This window comes from Sciurus vulgaris, assembly GCF_902686455.1.
Source record: "Sciurus vulgaris genome assembly, chromosome: 13".
Classification (NCBI taxonomy): domain Eukaryota; kingdom Metazoa; phylum Chordata; class Mammalia; order Rodentia; family Sciuridae; genus Sciurus; species Sciurus vulgaris.
The window spans coordinates 12238320-12260399 of NC_136474.1; the positions used below are offsets into that span (position 1 = coordinate 12238320).

Here is a 22080-nt window from a genome sequence, read left to right on the forward strand (position 1 = left end):
GGTGTGTAGTTCTGTGACTTTTGACAAACATACTTGTGTAAACACTGCCAGTCAAGATAGACAATATCTCATCACTGTGAAAAGTTTTCATGCCCCCTCCTTTGCAGTGCTGGAAATGAACCCAGGGGTGCTCTGCCAGTGAGCCACATCCCCAGCCTTTATTTTCTGTTTTGAGACAGGGTCTCACTAAGTTGCTGAGACTGGCCTCAAACCTGTTCTCCTCCTGCCTCAGCCTCCCAGTAGCTGGGAGTGCAGGTGTGCACCCCTGTGCCCAGCCCTGCACCCCTCTGTGGTGGCACCCTCCTCCTTCTGCCCAGCCTCTGCCTGGCAACCACAACCAGTCTGTCCCTACTGTTCTGTTTTTTCCAGAATTTCATATAAATGAAGTTGTACGGAGTGGAGCCTTTGTTTCTGTCCAGCCTCTGATTTAATAGAATGCTTTCAGGCCCTTCAGGTTCTGGCACATGCCAGGGATTTCTTCCTGTTTTGTTGGTGCATGCACTCGGTTGTCTGAGTGTGCCGCATCTGTTCATTTGTTCACCAGCTGATGAACTGGGGTTGCTCCCGTCGTTAGTGCTCACAGGCGAGGCTGGTTCTTGCTTTCCTGTTCAGGTCTTTGTGGACCTACATGTTGGTCTCCCTTAGGTAGACACCCAGGCGTGGGACTGCCGGGTCCCAGAGCATTTGCTATCATCATCTCATTTGGATGCCAGAATCTGCAAGGGAGAGTCCAGCAGTACCACCCCTTTCTGGCTTGAGCAGCTGAGAGTTGCTGACATGTGCTGCTGCTCTGGGCTAGGACGTGAAATCCCACCCTGGACATCTGGTCACTTTGCTTCCAGTGTTTCTCTGTTTTGATACTAGGGCTAACACATCGCTCGATCCTGGCAACAGTTAGAGAATGCACTATTTACCTGTAACAGCATCAGAATATATACAAGATCCTTCCTCAAATTAGTAGCTTCCCTGTCTGACCTAGAAATTTGAAAGTTCATACAGTAAACATTAACTCGTAGTTTAGTCTAGTCTTAGATCAATTTCCCCAGCCATAGGATTAAGATCTCACCAGAATGTAATTGTATATGGAATGAGATTCTTCTCCAAAGTCAGTTGGATAGTGACATAAGATTTCTGTCTTGTATCATTCAGAAAATGAAATTCTTGGTCAAACGCTAGGTTCTTCTCCAGTACACATCTAGTAAGATACATTCTAAATGGTTAGAGTCTTTCCCAAAACTTTCATCCTGCCAGATTTTCATTTCATTTCCGCTTTCTAAACCACTTGCCAAGGTCTCTCTAAATGCTCGTCAATAGAGAACAGCCCTAAAGTATGTATTTCGGTCTTTGATTTAGAATAAGTGTTCAGTTTTTTCCATTGTGACATTACCAAGTGGTGTGACCACCCAGCCTTAAGAACATGCAGCGTAACATGTCACACAGCACGGCTCATTCCGTCACCCCAGTTCCAAAGTGTAGGAACAGCTTGGGACCAAGAGCTGGTGTCACGACCGCATAGCGTGGAACCTCGGAGCCTCAGGGAGCAGGTGCTGTGTTCATTAGCTGGGTGGAGCCCCACAAGAATCCGGCCCTGCAGGTCAGTGGCCTCACCTTTGTTCCTGGACTTGGGCAGCAGCACCTCCAGGTGTCTGCAGGGCTGAGCCTCCAGTATTGTCCAAGTTCAGTCATGGGCTCACACTCTCCAGGAAAGAGTAATGGCTGGAGTTACTAATGTTAAGCTAATGAGAAATGAGCTTTAGTCTTCTCATCAGTGTTTAAAACACACTGAATTTAACCACCACTGGGGTCAGGACAGTCCCAGCCACTTATTAATTGAATGCTGATTTATAAATTTTATAACTTACATTTGAAAAATAAAAACAATAACTACCTTGACTTGAGCTTTATGAGGTTCAAAATAGCACATGAAAACTCTGAGCACAGTGCCTGTAAGTGTTTAGTGGAATCCACTGAAGAACCTCGAGGGCAGTGGTGGATGTAAATTTTGGAAGCTTTGAGTCAGCCTTTATTTTAGACTTCTGTGAACTTTGTGTTTGATTTGATCAGATGTTCCATTCGGCTGAGCAGTACCCAAGTTGAGTCATAGTGAGGTTGGTAAAATATATAAATAACCCAGTGCAAAGAAGTTTCCAAATTTCAGCTCTACCATATTTTCTGTTCAAGTAGAGACTTTGAAAGACAGTGAGGATGAAATGGAAGCTGACAAAGTTTTAGACAGTGGTTCTAAAAGAAGGAGAAAGTAGTCAGGTATGGAAGGGATCAAATTTTTTTTCTGTAGCTATAGATGGATGGACAGCATGCTTTTACTTTATATGTTTATTTTTATGTGGTGCTGAGGATCGAGCCCAGTGCCTCACACATGCTAGAAAGCGCTGTGCCAGTGAGCTGTGGTCCCAACCCCAGAAGTGCTTTTGAAGTGGGGAAGCCCAGTGCTCACCAAGAAGTCGGGCTGGGTCTTGTTCCGTTTCCAAGTCTGAAAGGCACGCTACCACGAGGTGTGAGGTGCTCCTCACACTGCTGAACTTCATCTGATCGCATTTGTTTTATTAAGGCGACGATTTTTTAAACCTACATACAGTAAGGCAGAGAGAAGGAAAAGTTAGCTGAGTGCCGTGAGCAAGCTTGGCGTTAACAGAGAGCAGACCTCGGTGTCTGTCCCAGTGCGGAATTCACCTAAGGACACGCTCAGGCACGCTGCTCTCACCAGGGGCAGGTCACTTGGTGCTTATGGATCACAAGCCCCTGGCTCAGGTTCTTTGATCCCAATCTCAATGTCTGATGTCTGTAACGCTGAAGTCAACGTCACACTTCACACAGTTGTGAAGTCACAACTTTCTTCTGGGTCACGGAAAGGCCAAGACAGGTTAAGGCCACCACATGGGGCGAGAAGGCTAAACCGAGAGGAAGGTGGGGAGCAGATAGGAATGAGAGCCCCTGGAGGTGTCAGAGGGGACCAGGAACCTGCAAGGGACTTGTTCAGGGTGCAGAGCTGCCAAGGCACAGGGTGCATTCTAGGCTGGGGTCCGGAAGGCAGCAGTTTCAGGGTGTCAGCTGAGTGGGTCGATTGTGGTGGTCATGGCAGGAGAAACTGCACTTTGCTGAAGCCCATGGAGGGCAGGAAATCAGAGGTTCTTTACTATGGCTATTTTCCTGGAAGAGGCCTTGTGGCTAGTGAGCAGGGGACAGGATCAAAGCACTGCTGTGGCTAGTCTTGGGGGCACCTCCTTTTATGGGTCTCAAGTGAGAGTTTCTCATCTGGTGAGGTTTATAAGCTCTCCTGTCTGCTGTCTCTGAGATGATTTGGGATGTCCACATGTCCACGTGCTCCTGATTTAGTTTGGCAGGTTGGCATATATAAGTTATTTATCAACTTGTGCCTTCTGGTGGCAGCTGGTGGCTGCTTACTTACACAAACAACCTGTGGAATCATTCTGCCTTGGCACTTCTACCAAAATGGAGCAGCTCATGGCAAACTAGTGCTTTAGAGGATGGAGTCACTCAGGGCAGCACAGCCTGAAGCTGCTGATCTACAGCATGGAGTCACTCAGGGCAGGCTCAGCCTGAGAGCTGCTGTTCTACACCACGGAGTCACTCAGGGCAGGCACAGCCTGAGAGCTGCTGCTCTACACCACGGAGTCACTCAGGGCAGGCACAGCCTGAGAGCTGCTGCTCTACACCATGGAGTCACTCAGGGCAGGCACAGCCTGAGAGCTGCTGTTCTACACCACAGAGTCATTCAGGGTAGGCTCAGTCTGAGAGCTGCTGTTCTACACACCATGGAGTCACTCAGGGCAGGCACAGCCTGCCCTCCACATTAAAAAGTATAGTTATATTTTCTATGTGTAATGTACATTAAATTGTAAAGTTTTATTTCTTATGATTAAGTGGCAGCCTTTATAAAACAAAAAGTGTCAGCATCCTTAACTAATGGTGTTTTTTAAAAATGTTTCCAATAAGTGTTCTCCTTCCAGTGAAAGGGCAGGCAGGTTTTAAGGAGAAATCAGTCACACATTATCAAGTAACCTCAAGCTTGTAGTTCTGTGGTGCCAGAAATCAAAGCCAGGGCTTCTCCCATGCTGGGCAGGTGCTCTGCCCACAGCCCTGAGCTTTTAGTTTGTGACATGCATCTGCACTTCTCAGTGAGTCTCTATCCTTTGGTCCCTTTTTCTTTTCATACTTTTATATTGGGATGTGTGTTTGTTGGGGACCTGGGGTTTTGGGTGCTGGGACTAGAACCCAGGTCCTTGCACATTCTCACCATGCACTCTGCCCCTGAGCTCCCCGCATCCCTGGGACTTTCTAACAGCCCCAGCGCAGCTTGTCACATCTGCATTACACAAGTGCAACCCGCGCTTCAGAACTAGCATGTTGTAATTTGCACATAACAAGTCACAAATACTGACTTCATACTAACAAATTAGTTGGAAGATAGCACAGGTGTTGATTTTTGACAATGCTGTGTAATAGCTCGGGGACTTCTAGAGATGAAAAAAGGAATTAAGATCAGTGTTGCAAATAATGTCATGTTAGAATTACAGGCCGGGTTCAGGGATCTAGAATGTAATGAGATGAATTAATAGGGATAAATATTATGTCTTATGTTTCAATTTTAAAGGCACAGTGTTAACCTAGAGAAATTTTTTTTTTTTTTAGTGCTATGAATCAAACCCAGTACTCTACCAACTGAGCTGTCTCCCCAGCCCCTAATTTTTAAAAATATGTGTCATTAGTAATATTTGATTAGGTTTCAGATTTTTAAAGTCTTGCTGAAATCATTGTTGAAATGGTTTGAAAATAGCACAGTATTGACAGCACATTTGTACCCAAAGCAAGCATTCTAACTTAGGCTGCTTCTGTAAGAGTGAAGGAGGCGGGAGGCTGCTCTGTTCTTCCTGGTTATATTATGCTCTGACCATGCTGGAGATGGTTTATCACAGCGACCTCAGTTGGAAAGAAAGTGCTTGCTGGTGGCACAGCTCAGTGGCACGTCATGGCAGGGTCACTCTGCGGGAGACTTGACCCGAGAGGAGTGCACAGGCAGGGAGTGGAGGCCATGCTGTGTTTAGCGGGGCTTCTTGGCTGGAGGGGACTCCAGTTGTTGAGAGCATCTCAAGGGGTGAGGGTCTTCCCTGCTGACCGAGAGCGGCTTCTGTGGTCTGGAACCAAGACCCGGCACATCCTCGGGGCAGAGCAGCCTTTTCCTCCCCACCCGGCTCTTGCTGTGACCGAGGGTGGCCTCCCTGGCCTAGCTTCCCGACAGACTGACAGACATCTGTGTCCCACTTCCACAATCTGGGAAGAGAGGGACTGCCAGCTACCGCCTGTTTTCGTCCCTCGTTCCAGTTACTCGTAGCCTGGAAGATGAAAGGTCAGACTGTTTAAATGGTTTCTGAGAAACCCAGGAGGGTAGCAGCAGACGGGTGGTCCAGGCAAGCTGGCTCTAGGCTGCAGTGCAGAGGCAGGAGGAGACAGAGGGGCTTCCGGGGGGAGAAGCTGTGTTTAGGGAGGGGCGGCGTCTTCTGGGGATCAGACTTCAGCCCCACTTAGGGAAGCACTCGCGAAGCCAGCGGTGGCACACCTGTGATCCTAGCCCCTGGAGACTGAGGCAGGGCGCTGGCACTTGGAGGCCAGCTCAGCAAGTCAGCAAGACCTGTCGCAAAAAGTGAAAAGGAAGGGGCAGTATTTTGGTGGTGGAGGACCCTGGACTCAACGCTCAGTACCACTAAAAAGAAGAAGAGGAAACATCACTCAAGCATTAGGAGTGTGGGACAGAGTCTTTGGGGTTCCTAAACCCCGCGTCGCCTGAGGGCTGGGGTGCCCACTTGTCAGTGGAACGTCGCAGAAGATTCCAGCCTTGGATGGAAGGGTGGTCTGGTTTACCTTCGAGGTTCCTTCTAAGCCTGAGAGTAAATCAGTGTCATCGTAAGTTACTTCTATCCAAATAGTAAAATGTGACGTTTTTTCCTGCAGATACATCCAGTATCTCTCAAGCCAGGGAAGCCAGGTGGGCAGGGGGACTGCAGAATCCCATTTCCGTTTGTTGAGGAGTGCAGTCTGGGGACACTGGGAGACTGGTCAGGGTCTCCTTCAGAACGCAAGCGGCACAGTTGGCTCTGGAGTGACGCACCACCCAGAGAGTCCTGGTCAAACGAAGGGCTTTGGCTCCTGTGTCTGTGGTTGGCAGTGTGGGCCTAGTCCAGCTGGGTGAAGGCTGCTGGTCTCGGATGACTTCCAGTGGCCCGGCCTGTCACAGGTCCTTACCTCAGCGCCAGGGCAGCTGGGGAGGCTCCCACAGAAACAGCTGGCGCGCTGCAGCCTGCTGGGGACCTCGGAGCCAGCGTGAAGTCGCTGCAGCTGAATCTGTCCATCAAATCACCTAAACCCAGAGGGCCTGGAAATGGACCCTGTCCCTTAATAAGAGGAGAGGACCCGAGGAGCTACTTAAGAGGGGATATAAAGGTGGAAGTTCATTTCCACCTTCTTTGTAATTAAGTACCACAGCACAAATGACATTTTTTAAATATTATGAGTCAATAAAAATCTCCTGAATGTGTGTGTGTTACCAGGGATTGATCCCAGGGTACTTAACCAGTAAGCCACATACCAGCCCTTTTTATTTATTATTTTGAGACAGGATCTTGCTAAATCGCCTAGGCTGGCCTTGAACTTGCAGTCCTCCTGCCTCAGCCTCCCAAGTTGCTGGAATGACAGGGGAGGACCACCATGCTTGGCTCAGAGTAGCATTTTGTAGCAGATACTTTATTCACATTTTACATATTGAGAAACCACAGGTCCCACCACAAGTTGACTGTTCATTTATATTAATTTGAACAATAAATCGAATACCTGAAAAGCACTTGTTCATGTACTGACTTGTATGTTGAGGTGGTATGGGGGTTAAAGTTTTAAGTTATAAATTGTTTCCTTTGTTTCAAAGTAAGATAAAAGTATCTGATATGTAGTCACTGTGTCCAAAAGGGAAAAAACAACAACTTGACATTGTAGACCCTTATGTTCCTGCAAATAGTTCATGATGTTGATAAGCCGTCAAGTCAACAGGCCTGGGCTCCGGTTCCGCCTGGAATACCTGCCCACCGTGCCCAGGAAGGGGAAGAACCGCGTTGCATGTAAACCTCGCCTCTCTTCTTCCTTGAGGAGCAGCCGTGTCAGTGGTCTGAATCGTGCCCTGTCCTCTGTCGCTTGCAGGAGCTCTGCCAGTGCCGGCCTGGCGAGGGGAACTGCTCGTGCTGTAAGGAGTGCATGCTGTGCCTCGGGGCCCTCTGGGACGAGTGCTGCGACTGCGTGGGTGAGTGCCACCGCGGACCGTGGGCCACGGGTCCTGCTCCAGGAGCCTGGAGCGGGCTGGGCGCAGGACCCCAGTTCATCCCCAGCACCAGCCGAAAGAGGCGTGACAGCAGGAGTGTGCTGTGTGTCTGCGCCAGGTGGCCGCAGGTGGCGTGAGCAGTGGAGCACGGCGTCACCAGGACGCTCGTGTGGCACTGTACCGACATTTACGTTTCATCTTTATAGGAAAAGCTTGGGGAGGAAATTTAAAGTGCACGTCCTTGGGAGGCAGAGGACAGGCTCCAAGATGTGGTATTTTTGCTTTTCATTTGAAATCTTCTGTACTGTGGAATTTCTAAAAGATCTTTTTAGATGTTGATGAACCTTTATTTCATTCCTTTGTTCTTACACAATGCTGAGAATTGAACCCGGTGCCTCACAGGCAGGCCAGCGCTCCTCCACCGAGCCGCAGCCCAGCCCTGTTGAACTTTCCATAAGCAGCACTGTTTTGTTACTAGGAACTGTTCTATGAGAAGCATCTGGAGCGTTCCCCAAGGTGTGCTAAGTGATGTGTGCACCTGTGTGCTGGGGGAGCGCTGTCCTTCGTGTTGAGAAGGAAACCCTAACGCTCCTCTGGCATCCTCGTCCTGGCCGACGCCCCACTCGGTGCCCCTCACGTGGCCGTGAGCACCCTTGCTCTCAGCGCTGGGCCTGTGGTCCTGCAAGCACAGCCTGCATAGCAAGGAAGCACGTGCCCTGTTGCCCGCTGACACATTTTGTCACAGCGAGAGCCGTGCGGGCCTTGGAGGCAGGAGGACCCCAGCAGTCCCGCCTGCCTCCCTGCAGGTCTCGGCCCTGTGCCCCACCTTCCGCCTCAGCTCACGTCCCAGTGAGTTCTTTTTCTGCCCTCCGTACTCTTATCTTAGGGACTGTCGGTCGGTCTCCTGTCGCATGGCGAGGATTCCACTGTCTTGTCTTCCCAGTAGCTTCCCAGTAACCGCAGTAACCCAGGAGTTCATGTCTGAATCCACCTGAATACACACCCACCTGGTGGTGGAGCCGTGGGTCCTCAGCGTGCGGCATGGAGAGTGTCTTGTCCAGGGCCCTTGGGGCTGTGGCCGCAGCCCAGTCCCTGGCCCAGCACCCTGCGTTGCTTCCTGGCGGGTGCAGGTGGCGTCAGCGTCACTGTTTCCACGGCTCTGTTTTGAGTCCTGAGCGCAGAAGACACAGCCCTCTGTCCCCTCGTGCTCCTCTTGGTCTCTTGGCAGCTGGCATGGTGGGCGTCTGCCGGGAGAGGGCTCCATGCTCCGTGACCCCAGTAAACTCTGAGCCCAACAGGGCGCTCCACACTTCTGATGACTGTGACCATTTTATGTCCCCTGGATGAAAGCAGCTTTGGGTTGTTTCAGAGCACTAAATATAAATAATGTGTACAATAAAGTAAAAGAGAAAGCACCAGGCCCTTCTACACAGATACACATCCGAACGAAGGTGGAGCCACGGTGCACACGTGTATTTCGCACACTGCCAAAACCTGTGTTGACTGTGTCACCCATGTGTGTGTGAGTGTGAGTTTTAACCAACACACCACGGTACAGACCATCCAGTCTGCTGCTTCTGGAGAGTCGTGCCTTGTTTTCAATGAGAAAGAAGCACTGCAGGTGGTGTCTCTCCTGTGGCCCAGGGTACAATGCAGATGCACCAGGTGTCTCTCCCGCTGCGCAGGGTACAGTGCAGACGCTCCAGGTGTCTCTCCCGCTGCGCAGGGTACAGTGCAGACGCTCCAGGTGTCTCTCCCACTGCACAGGGTAGAGTGCAGACGCTCCAGGTGTCTCTCCCGCTGCACAGGGCACAGTGCAGACGCTCCAGGTGTCTCTCCCACTGCGCAGGGTAGAGTGCAGACGCTCCAGGTGTCTCTGCCGCTGCACAGGGCACAGTGCAGACGCTCCAGGTGTTTCTGCCACAGCCCTCCTGCTTTCCTTGCGGGAGGCTTTCCACAGACTCCCTGTGGGGCACAGCCTCCTCCTGGCTCTGTGCCCCTTCCCACCCGGCGTGAGCTCCTCCTCTCTTCTGAGTTCTCCTGAAGACAGGGTTAACTCAATGGTGTGGCCTCACCTCCTGTCCAGCATCTGCCTCTCCTGCAGCTCTGGAACCCCAGGTCTCGCTGGCCTCTGCTGCTATGCTGCTGGGGGTGGAGGGGCCTCGTTCAGGTTCTGCTCTCCAGCTGAGCACACAGACAAGCCCAGTGAACTGCTGGGTGCTGCTCCTTCGCTACAGCGGCCAGGGATGGTGGCCAGCCTGTTCACCTGCTCCTGTCCCTCCCCATCCTTTTTGGTTTTATGCGGTATTATGAGGTCCGTCATTTCACAGTACCACTCAAATACTTTAGTCGTGTTTCTCAGACAAAGACCAACTCTCTGGTGACGTCCAGTTAGCAGCCTCCTTTAGTGTCTTCTCACAATCATCCCGTCCACACTCGGATTCGTCTGGCGGGCTGAAGGTCTTGTTGTCATTTTACCCAGATCAAGAAGCAGAGTCCACTTGCTGCGTGGGTGGCCGAGGTTCCTTAAGCTTGTTTTCTAGACTGTTCCCGCCCACCCCATCTTTCACTCTTCTTTTTGAAGAAGCCCGTCAGTTTTGATGGAAAGGAGACCTCGCTCTGGATTTGGTGGTGGCTTCCTGTGGCCACTCTGTCCAAGAGGCTGGATGTAAATTAGATCCAGGCTCGCTTGTGGGGAGGCACAGAGTGCACCTCAGCAGGCAGGCCACACCCCATGTCCTGCGTCTGCTGATGCCCAAACTGGTCCCTGGGTTTGGACAGTGAGCATGCCATCCTTGGTGGCAAGTGGTGGTCAGCGCCGGGTGAAGCTGCCGTCCTTGGAGTTGTGAAGCAGCGGCCTTCTCTGTCGCCACTTCTGCAGTTGTTACCGGCCGGGACTGTGCTGGGCGGAGCTTCTCTACCCAGCAGGGCCCATTGCTCACCTGAAATACAGGATGGATTAGCAAATGCAAGAAGATGCTCAGTTCTTTCTCTTCACCCCTTTGCAGAGTATCAACTCTGCCCGCAGGTTCCGTTAAGGCTCAGCAGTAGGTTTCGTTTGCTTTTCGCTGGCCTGTTTGCTTTAGTGATGAAATCATGGGTCTTTAAGATATGTTAGTGTTTTATTCAGTTGCTCTCTTTTTTCCTCCTTCTTCAAATTATCTCATCCCTGGCTAGTAGGAGCCTTTCCAGATCCTCCCAAAGGCCCCGAGCCCTTCTGGTGTGGTTTCTGTTTTTGTCAGCTTCAGATTCTCCCAGACTCGTCCCACGTGCCTCACATCTGGGATTTCTCCAGGAGCCTTGGTTCCCTGAAGGGAAGATGGCGGTTAGAGACTTCCGTCCAGACATGGCAGTGTGTGGCTGTGCCGGGGCCTCTCCAGGCCTTTCCAGGGGGCAGGCACAGGCAGGCAAAGGACGGGACCGCCTGCTTTGAGTTCACACTGATTCAATTTTAAAATTAAGGGTTTTTATTTCTTTGATTTTATATTTATAACTTCTTGTAATCTGAAATTTTTGGTTCCTACTTATATGTTTCAGTTCATTTATATCTTTTCTGTGTGAAGGAATTTATTTAAAAAGTTATTTTGATCGTTTAACAATATATACTTTTATGATCATAAATCACTGAGATGATTAAATAAAATTTGAGGTTGCTGATTCTTGAATATTTGCTGAAGATGCAATCTCAGTACTGTTCCCAGACCACCTAGAATCATCTCCTGAGCAGCTGTGTGACCAGCTTGACATAAAGTAAGGTCTATTGTGTTCATTTGTTTCAGTCTCAGGAGTTGTTTCCTTCTGGTTTAGTTCTATGTTTGGGGTGTGTGTGTGTGTGTGTGTGTGTGTGTGCACGCACCCAGACACCAGAGATTGAACCCAGGGCTGCTTAGCCACCGAGCCACCTCCCCAGCCCGTTTTCACTCTTGGAGACAGCATCTGAGTTGCTGAGGCTGACCTTGAACTTGCGATCCTCCTGCCTCGGCCTCTCTGGTGTTGGGATCACAGGTATGACCACCAAGGCCAGCTGCTTTTATGTTGTGAGGATGTAAAACATCGACACAGGACAGACAAATGTCCACGGCAGGGCCGGATGGGGCTCGTGGCCGTCTCGGTCTCCTTGCTCTGCTTCCTGCCTCATCTGTATTCCTCGTTCAAGCTAGGGCACTTGGAGGGCGGACCACAGGGTGGGCCAAGCCTGGGCTGATGAGGACAGCTGGACCTGGGACCTAGGTTTGAAATTCCACGAGGTTTGCATTTGTCACACAGGGCGCTCACCTGCGTGGCCTTGCGCCCTGCCTCCTCTCCCCTTTCAGACTTCCCTGTGTGCTCACTCAGCACGCATGGCCCTTGGGTTGCTCCAGTCTCTGCCTTGCAGGAGTGAACCTGGGCAGTAGCCTGTGTAGCTGTGCTGCTGTCTAGGCTGTGCTCCCGAGGGCTGTGTCCTGTGCGCTTTCCCCAGGGTGCTGTGATGGCAGTGGACTCGCTCAGCAGCGCTCCAGAGCTGCGCACTGCGCTGGGCTGGGCTGGGCTCAGTGGTGAGCACTTGCCTCGCACCCGTGAGGCACCTGGGTCCATCCACAGCACCACGTACAGATCAGTTAATTACAGACTTCTTCCTTAAAAGAGAAAAGCAGTTACCCTGCTGAACCCCATTGCTGTTGGTAACGGGCTTCTGGGCATTTGGTAATCTGATGGGAAGAAATGGTACGATTTTAGTTTTCCTGTGTCTTATTACTAGTGACGTGGAGTGTCCGTCCATGTTTAAGGACTGTATTTCTTTGACTTGTTTATTCTTATATATTATCCACTTTTCTACTACCTTTTTTCTTCTTCAAGGAGTTTTGAAATCTACATAGTGAGGATATAACTGCAACACCTGTGTTACGAGTATGTTTTCATTGATCATTTGTGTTTTGACTTTCTTTGCTGTTTTTCATCCTGAAAGTTTTATGTTTATGTAGCTGATTTCCTCTCCCTCTAAACTTGGAGCTGTGCTGGCCCCAGTCCCGTGGGCTGCTGTGTGCTTCTTTGTGTGCACATAGCTTTGGATGTGTTCATCCTGGGTTTTTGTTTTCTGTTTGTCTTGTCCTGGGGATTGAACCCAGGGGTGCTCTACCACTAAGCCAGTGTTCACTTACGGGTTTAAAATCCGTGTCTTTCAGTTATTGCCAGTTACGACTGTCATTTGCAAAACCAGTTTAGCAGTTACATTTATAATCAGTGTTTAAATTACTGTGTAGGGAAAGAATACAAAACAGCAACAGAATCTCAGGGAAGTGATCAGGAAGAGAAGAGCGGGCTCCAAGGCAGCCTCTGCCCAGAGAAGAGCTCCCCAACGACAGGCGGCGTCAGGGTGCTGCAATGCTTCTGCTGCGTCCTGAGCGAACTCAGACCAGGCGTGGGCCCCGTTCATGGTGAAAAGGGCAACTGAGGAGCTCCAGAAGTCTCAACGGGTTCTTTCCCAAGCAGGACAGCACATCGGGAGGTCAGGCACAGTCCCTGTACTTGGAAGCGTGCAGGATTGGAAGCCCACGGCAGGAAGTGAGGTCAGAGTCGCGTGCCCATGTCTCTCGTGGTGCTTCCTCAGGAAGTGACCCGGTCAGAGACGGACGCACACTTCACGAGGAGGCTCGCCTGGGGGGTCCCTCGCAGAGGGGCCTCGACTCGGCAGTGGCCATGCAGCAAGGATGAGTGTGGCCGTGGCTCCATCCCCGGCAGGTGAGGTTGCACCTGTCACTCCGGGTCTGGCACCGCTCCCCCTTCCGGGAGTCAGACGGCCACTCACTCTGTCCAGTCTACGGGTTGAGGCTCGGGTGTGAGAGTTCACGAAGAGCACGATTTATGCACAAGTTTGTACATCCTTCTCGGTTCTTCCAGTGTTTCTTAAGCCAAAAAAGTGTGAAAAACAAACAAGAAGTCTTTCTCCTCTCTGGATTTATAAAATTTAGAAATTCTTAAATTTGATTTAACTTTTCAAATTTTTAATCTGGGTGGACATGAAACTCCATATTAAATTTAATGGATGGGAAGAAAGATGGAAGGAAGAAAGATTTAGCTTTTGAAAGCTAAAGGCAGCCCAGAGGGTTCTGTCTCAGTTACTCTTGCTACTGACTGCCTCCCCTGACACGGTGGCGAGCATGCTGCCCTGGGCGCGGGACTGTGCTCAGCTCACGGCAGCCTGCGCCCAGCCCATGGCGAGGAGTGGCCCTCTCTGCACAGGCTGAGCCTGGGCGAGCTCAGTCCTCACCTTCATGGCAAGAGCCCTGGAAGGAGGTTTTCTCAAAGTCCCTCCATCCATGTTCTCCTTTTAAAACTATTTTTTTTCGGGCTGGGGAGACAGCTCAGTCGGTAGAGTGCTTGCCTTGCAAGCATGAGGCCCTGGGTTCGATCCCCAGCACGGCAAAAAAAACCAAACAAACAAATTTTTTCAACAATTCATTTTGAAATAATTCCAGGTATAGAGATTTTGCCAGAAGGGTAGAAAGCCTCCTGCATTCCGAACCCTCACCAGATTCTCAGGTCTTAACGCTTTGTGATCACATTGGCTCGTTGCTCAGTGTCCCCCCGCCACACTCACACACACACTCTCTCACACACACACTCACACATACGCACTCACAACTCGCACACACACACTTTCACACACACATACACTCTCACACACACACACACACTCTCTCACACACTTTCGCTTGTCTTCGGGTCTTTAGAAAGCAGTTCACACCTGAGGCCCCATCACCACTGAACACTGCAGTCCGAATCTTCCAGCAACACGGACTTCTCTACAATCCCCATGTCCCTCCACATCAGGCCGCTTCCCACACCCACAGACTGCCCCGCCCCAGCAGGCCCTCTGCTCCCATCTGGTCCAGGAGCCTCTCTGGGAATACGTGAGTGCCTCGTTGTCAGACCTCGAAGTCCTTCCATCTGAGACGTCCTTGTCCTGTGCCTGCTTTGGAGTGCAGACTGTACGTCTGTAGGCTGGTCCTCACCCCTGCCCACCTGACTCAGCCCGTGACCATGCTTCAGTCACACCTCCTGGGCAACCCGTCACTGTGTCACTGCCTGTGCCAGGTGACACAGCATCCACCTGTCCCATCACTGTGACGTCACCCCGATCTCCTGACCACCATTAACCCCTCTACTGCCAATTGGCACTTCCAGGCTCCATGAGCACATGCTGTCCCTCCCGCCCCAGCCTTGGCACCCACTGACTTCTCTCATCAGAGCGGACATGCCTGTGGTGGTCTGGATGGTGGCCTTCTGTCTCCTCCGTTCCACCTGCATCTCTTCAGTGGCTCAGAAGGGTTCCTTACCCTCCACTCATTTATTCACTTAGTTTTAACACACGCACTCCTTGGATCCTGTTTGTTCACGAGGTGATGACCCACTGTTATCCTTCTTTCAAGATCTAACCAGTGTGGTGGCACATGCCAGTCATCCCGGCCATTGGGGAGGCTGAGGCAGGAGAAAGGGGGATGCCAAGTTTGGCCAGCCTCAGCAACTTAGCAAGGCCCTGTCGAAAAATAAAAAGGGCTGGGGATGTGTCTCTGTGGTGGAACACCCCTGGGCTGTTCCCAGTACTGAGAGGAAACGTCGCCTTAGTCCACGGGACCCCCTCCGATGGCCTCCAGTGGGTTTTTCACAGACCCTGTTGCTCACTGAGCTCCTCCTTTGTCACAGAATAGGGTTCCTGGCTCAGGCCGTGCTGTGCTGCGGGCCTGGGATCTCCCCCTCCAGGGGCTCTGGTTCCTGAAGTAGAGGGAGCCTCCACAGGAGCCGGCGGCAGAGCGTCCACAGGGCTGGCTGACGCGGGGCACCAGCCCCCTGCGGCCAGGTCAGTGAGGACAGCCAACTCTCCCCCAGGCATGTGCAACCCTCGCAACTACAGCGACACGCCCCCCACCTCCAAGAGCACCGTGGAGGACCTGCATGAGCCCATCCCCTCGCTCTTCCGCGCGCTCACCGAGGGCGACACCCAGCTGCACTGGAACGTCGTCTCCTTCCCCGTGGCCGAGGAGCTCTCTCACCACGAGAACCTGGTCTCCTTCCTGGAGACGGTGAACCCACCGCACCAGCAGAACGTATCCGTTCCCAGCAATAACGTCCACGCACCTTATTCCGGTGACAAAGGTAACCGCCGGGGGCTTCCCTCCCAGCCTCTGGGTCTCCCCGGGCCCTGCGACACCTGCGTGAATCTGGGTGGTCTTGAGTAAATTCCAGACTCCAAAAACCCCCAGGAGCAAGCCGGTCAGCACAGCTCAGAGCTCCCCGCTGCTGGCCAGGGCGCTCACGCTGGTGTCCACCTGCGGCAGGCCCCACCACTAACTCCCCAGGCGCCAGTGCTGCCCACGCAGCAGGGCATCACTCACCCGCGTTCCCAAAGCCAGGGTTTCATCGTAGCACTGGCGCTATGGCTGGACCGCCCCTAGGAGCATGCAGTGTGGACACCTCATCCCCGGTTCACTCGCTCCAGCTGGCCCTCTGCACTTCTGCTCCCAAGGGAGTGGAAACCCGAGGAGCACGCCGGCGCGTCAGTGGGGTCACTGCGGTCATGGAGTCGAGTCTAAAGGGCTGGTAGGTTTCTGAAGCCCAGCAGGCTCCAGCTCTGCCACAGATGGGACGCGCAGTGCCCTGCTGCGGTGATTCCCATGTTCACCTGCTGCTGTCCTGTCCTCCGGCACAACCTGTCCCCACAGAGCAGACAGGACTCTGGACATGGGTAGCAAAAGCAAAGTGACTTTTGTCAAATAACAGATTCCATAAAATGTCGCTTTTAATCTTTCTTAAATATTTAATAATTCTTATTTTCTCTTAGGTTCTTTATGCAACAAATTCTGGGTTTCAGAAAACATCAGAAATTTGTGGAAGATGATAATAAGATGTTTTGCTGCCCTTCTTCCCATTGTTAAAATATAAATAACCAGGGCTGTAAATAATGACTCACAGACTTTGCTCAGAAACTGCTTAGTTCCTGGAGCTGGTCTGGGCAGTGTCCTCTGAGCTCCCTGGACAGTCAGCACCCCGTGTGGCTGCAGCTCTCTCCTCAGTGTGCAGGCTGCCTGGGCTCCTGGCCCTCGGGTCCTCTGATTAGACCGGTTCCCCAGGGGCCATCCCCTGAAGGGTTTCTTACTTTATTCAAGTTCTCATCATAATTTCATCTTTTGGCTGCAAAGTTCTCTCTTCACAGGAAATCTTACCAAATGATCGACTTAAGAGGTTTGTTGTGGAGCTGAGGCTTGACCCCAGGACCTTTCATGCTTCCAGACAGGCACTGTACCCCTGGGCTGGGTCCCAGCCCACTTTCTTTATATTGAGACAGGGTCTCATAATTTGCCCCATGTGACTTCAAACTCGTACTCCTCCTGCCTGGCCTCCTGATTTGCTGGGATTACAGGCACGTCCCACTGTATCCTGCAGCAAGTAGCTTTTCAGCCCAGTAATCTACCCTTCAGATCAAAGTCTAAACTGTGGTGGAAGAGACCAGGACACCCTTTGCTTTGTTCAGCTGTGGTGGGAGAATTCTCAGCCTGATTGGCAGAGATTTTTTTCTCCTGTACCTCATTTATGTCCCGTGCGGGCCAGCAATAAGGGACAGACAACTGTCAGTCCTGTTCAGCTGGGTGGAAAGCACCACGGCTGTGAGCGCTCGCTCTGAAATCCCGCCTTCTCTCTTCCAGAGCACATGTGCACAGTGGTGTACTTTGACGACTGCATGTCCATACATCAGTGTAAGATCTCCTGTGAGTCCATGGGGGCGTCCAAGTACCGCTGGTTCCACAACGCCTGCTGTGAGTGCATCGGCCCGGAGTGCATCGACTATGGCAGTAAAACCGTCAAGTGCATGAACTGCATGTTTTAAAGGAGGCGTAGGAGTGAAGACCCAAGCACTCGAGTCGGAAGGAAAGGCGTGCTGGGGCTCAGCGAGTCCATGGCTGGATCCCAGGCGGGCTGGGAAGGAGGCGCGTGCGTGCAGGGTGGGTGCCGGACGCTCCCGCACGCTCCTCCTCTCTGCCGGCCCTGGCCTCTCCTCCTGTGGTGCACAGCACTGGTGGTCGGAGGAGCCGGCACAGGAGTCCTTGGGAGACCTGGGTCCTCAGCCCGCGTGGCTCCCTCCTAGTGCTCGCAGGACCCGCTGCCGGGAGCGGGCTCCCGTGGCGCCTGGACCCGGACGCCGTCCTGCCACGCGCCCCTCTTCACCGTGCCTTGAGTCTGCTTCAGGAGCAGAGGGGTATTCAGATCACCCCGAAAACGCGGAGATCCCAAGCTTCTGCTGGCTGCAGAGAGCAAGTGCCTGCTGCATTGTCCACACGGGACTATGCGCTGGGCAAGGCTCTCGTCCGCCCGCGCCCAGGGGCGCACCCTGAGGCTGCACCCAACATGCTCTGCAGGACAAGTAGTGGTGTCTCGGGCGCCAGCTAGCGTGCAGGGAAGCGGCCTGTCCCTCTGGGCAGGTGGGTAGCCGAGAGCCAGGCCACACTGAGGTGACAGTGAGCCTCAGCCCACGCGGGAGAATCCACGAGGTGGACAGGAAGGTGCTCGGTGCTGGGAATGGCGAGAAGCACTCGACCTGGCGGGCGCGTGCCCCTGTCCTTCACTGCCCCTTTCTGTCTGGCTCTCTGGTTCTCATCCAGTGAGCGTCAGATTGTGGGAGGTTAAAATTCCGGAATATGTTTTAAAATCTCTGTTCAAGATTCCGTTCACTCCAGATGCACTACAGGATCATGTACACTACAGCTTTTTATCTGTTTCAGTAGAGAGAAGCCTAAATACGCTGTCCTTCACAGTGACACACCCCGATCTTCAGGCGTGAATCTAAAACCAACCTTTGTTACACAAACTCCTGACTTTACAGAATTTCTAATTTCTCTAGTAAATATTTGAATCACAAGTAACTTTGTAGGAAAACCTCTGTATGTCTTCATATGTTAATGTACACACAGAAAATGCTGTTGGATAGTTTGTATTAGTCATTATCTGAACAGTAGTTACGGGCTTATTTGTGACATTGTGATTACAATAAAGTTCACAGCTGGATGACGTTTCTGCTCTGAGATCACTGTCACCAAGGCTGCAGGGACCTGGGCACTTGAGCCTCTGAGGAAGCTGGGCTTGGGCTCTGGGGCGTCATGGAGAGACCTCAGCTCCTTGTGCCTAGAAGCGCCTCTGGCCCTCCCTCTGTCTCCCCTCCCTCGTCCTCCCCCCACCCTCCCTCTGTCTCCCCTCCCTCGTCCTTCCCTCACCCTCCCTCGTCCTCCCCTCACCCTCTCTCACCAGCACCTCAAGGCCAAGGCCCAGGCAGTGGGAAGGAGTCCGGCTGCCTCGTTTCACCTTCACTACTTTCCGTTGTGCCTACAAGTAGAGGGTGCTTCTGGGTTTGTTCTCAACATGTGGTATTTTCTTAACAATGACAGGCAGTTGAAGTGCACTGATCACCACTTTTTAGCTTTCCATTATGAACTTGTAAAATGCTGTGCCTTTTCCACCCCGTACATTTTTCAGTGGATGATTTATTGAACCTCCTCCTCCCCTGCAGTGACCCCGTGGGACCCCTCCTCCCCTGCAGTGACCCCGTGGGACCCCTCCTCCCCTGCAGTGACCCCGGTGGGACCCCCTCCTCCCCTGCAGTGACCCCGTGGGACCCCTCCTCCCCTGCAGTGACCCCGGTGGGACCCCTCCTCCCTTGCAGTGACCCCACGCTCACTCCCACATGGAAGCTTGGAGAGGCGTCCTTTTTATTTCAGTCAGAACTTAGTGGTCACCTGTGGGTCCTGGGCTCTGGGAGCTGCGGGGACTGGTGCTTGCCAGCGGGGCTTCTGCTGCCCCTCCCTGTGACGTCATGACTCACACCGTGTCACCCTTATGGCCCCAGTCGGATGACAGTTCAAATGAAACCCCACCTCTGTTCACGAGGCTGTTGGGAAAGGGACGCCCTCGGGGGGCAGTGCGACCTGTCAGGTGCTAGGACACCAAGCAGGTGTCGGGTAGCATCTGAGTGGAGAGGAACCTGGCTTCCACGCAGGGCGAGGCGACCAGGCCGCAGGCTCAGATGGTTTTGAGAAAGCTGCCTTGAAGTTTCGGTTCTATCCTGCATTCCCACGAGTGTGTGCTCCGTGTTGTAGACGATCCACGACATAATAAAACAGGCATCTTTTCTTTGGTTGGCCCCATTAACAAAAAAGTATTTAATACAAAATTGAAATGAATGAGACACGTTTTCTGCTAATTTCAGCATAGAGTGCCCAAAGAAGCCGGCACTGTGTCTGGTGAGGTCCGTGTCTGAGGTCAGCGACGCCTGTCCTCTTCCCTTGGAGGGCCCGACGGAGTCGGCAGGACCAGGGACCTTGACATCTGCTCTGCCGCTCCCTACACTTCCTTCCCTCCTGGGCCCCGTCAGACAGCACCTCACCATTCTCGACTGTGGGCCTCGCGATCCTGCGGTGGGGCTTCGGGATCAGGAAGGGAGGACGATGGCTGGCGCCCACCGCGATCCCTGCAGGAAGCGTGGCAGTGAGGAGAGAGCCACAGCTGCGCCGTGGGGGCAGCGTGTGCCGCTTCACGCCAGCAGCCCAGCGCCGAGGGCAACCGAACCCAGGGGCGCCTGACCACTGAGCCACTTCCCCAGCCCTTTGAATCATTTTTATATTTTGAGACATGGTCTTACTAAGTTGGTGAGAGCCTTGCTAAGTGGCTGAAGCTGGCTTTGAACTTAATCCTCCTGCCTCAGCCTCCTGATCTAGAGATTTCAGGTGTATGCCACAGAGCCCGGAAATTTGTTTTGTTTTGTTTTTAACAGGGTGTTGCCATGTTGCCCAGGCTGGCCTCAAGCCACCCTCCCTCCTCAGCCCCTGGGTAGCAGGGACTTCAGGTCCACACGACCTCCCCTTTTACTTTAAAGGCAGGGTTTGATGCATGGAGTCTGCGACAAACCCAAGGCTCAGCTGAGGAGATGAGAATTCTGCAGATACGGAGAGAAAAGACTCCCGTTCTCTCAGCCGTGCTGGGAAGCCCCAGGAGCCTGAGTGACCCACGGTCAGGATAACAGGATTCTGGCGCTGGACTCCAGGGAGCCACTACCAAAGCGTGCTGAGGTGCTGCGCGTCCTCCTCCTGCCATGCCACGCTGGCCAGCAGGGGCTTCCCCACCAGCCACGTGCAGCTCATGACCCTGCCAGCCCAGCTCCCAGCGAGTCACAAGGCCTTTGCACTCCTCTGCCTCAGAGCTGGCGGTACCCGGCAGGACACCAGCAAAGGGCAGGCAACCTGCCTTCTGTCTTCCAGGAGCCAGAAGGTGCTGGGCCTCCACGGCCTGTGCCTCAACAGGCCCAGCGCTCTGGCACTGCCTGGGCTCACGGGGAGGAGGTGTCCAGCTGTACCTGCCTCTTCCTGGAGGTTTCTACGCAGGAATACCAGCAGCCCCACCCTCGCTGTCCACAGCCCCCCAGACCTGGTGCCAGCACTCTGTGAATCCCAAGATGAGTGATGGAGGCTTTCTGCTGGCTGGCACCTGAGGGGTCAGGACCTGCTGCAGCCCTGGGACTAGAAGCACCCTGTGAGGTCACATGTGCACCTGGGTCTCACACATACGAACACGCCTGGCTCAGTGAGGCCAGTGCATCTTCTCCAACATCAGAGTGTGCTCCTTGCTTTCTCTTCTTCCATCTATGGCCAGGCACCATGGCACACATCCTAGTGACTGGAGGCTGAGGCAGGAGGATGGCAAGTTAGAGGGCAGACTCTGTCGCAAAATAAAATTAAAAGGCTGGGGGTGCGACTTAGAGGTAGAGCATCCCTGGCTCAATCCCCAGTACCACAAAAATAAATGCATATGCAGTATCAGCCTGTGCCTCACTATGTCCCCTCCTTACTCTTCTTTGTGGTGCTGCCCAGGACCCGCATGGCCTGAGTCAGGCTGCATCCTGAGAGACCCTGTCCTAGCGGGAACACCCTTGTGGTGGATTCATACCAGCAGCTCTGGCTGGGTTAATAATTTGAGAGCGGTTGTCAGGGTGTCCTCTCTGCACACAGCCAGCCAGCTCCCTTCTGGGTCCCCCACACGCCCATGCCCTGACACCACCAGGGCTCTGTCTCCAGGACCCTGAAGCCTGGACTCTCAGCCACCAGAATCATGAGCCCACCACACGTCTTCATAAGGTGCCCAGCCCCAGTTGCTTTGTTATAGTAATGCAGCTGGACTAATGCAGGCCCTGCTCCTTCAGCTTACCCCTGCCCTGAACACATCCAGGACCCTCCGCGTCTCACGTAGAGGCACAAGCTCTTACAGATGGGCAGATGATGGCAGATCTTTGCACCTGCTTACAACAGTGCTTCTTGTCCTCAGAGAAGTCCCAACTCCCTGCCCCAGGCCTCTGAGTTCCCATGGTCTGTGTGCTTCCTGTCCTGCAGGCCCCCTGAGGACTCCAGCTGCACTCCTGCTGAGCTGCTGTGTTAGCTGGGGTGCCTCTCCCTCCACAGCGGCCCCCACCTCCCTGGCCAGCTTGCAGGGCTGGGGGTGCATGACCCCGGGGCCCCTCAGCAGCATCTAAACCGCAGAGGCCCTGTGGGGAGGCAGAGCACCTCTCCCAGGTGTTGCCCACACACCTTCAGCGCTGTGGCCCAGGGCACCTCCACGCTGCCGACCCTGGGGCCTGGGAGGCCAGGGGCTGCCTCAGCCCGCGGGCAAGCTGTACATGTGGTTGGTGTGAAGACACTGGGTATCCTCGAGGGCAACTTTTGTTT

At 53.0% G+C, this 22080-nt stretch overlaps 1 protein-coding gene across 1 annotated transcript in view; it reads left to right on the forward strand.

Annotated features, from left to right (window-relative positions):
* The window catches only part of TWSG1 (twisted gastrulation BMP signaling modulator 1), a 30537-nt gene extending 12417 nt beyond the window's left edge, over positions 1 to 18120 (forward strand). Inside the window, exons 2-4 of the mRNA XM_079108922.1 lie at positions 7225 to 7324; positions 15209 to 15475; positions 17023 to 18120. Coding sequence (XP_078965048.1) covers positions 7225 to 7324; positions 15209 to 15475; positions 17023 to 17204 — 549 coding nt within the window. The 3' untranslated portion in view covers positions 17205 to 18120. The remainder of the gene's footprint in view (positions 1 to 7224; positions 7325 to 15208; positions 15476 to 17022) is intronic.
* The last annotated feature ends 3960 nt before the right edge of the window (positions 18121 to 22080 follow it).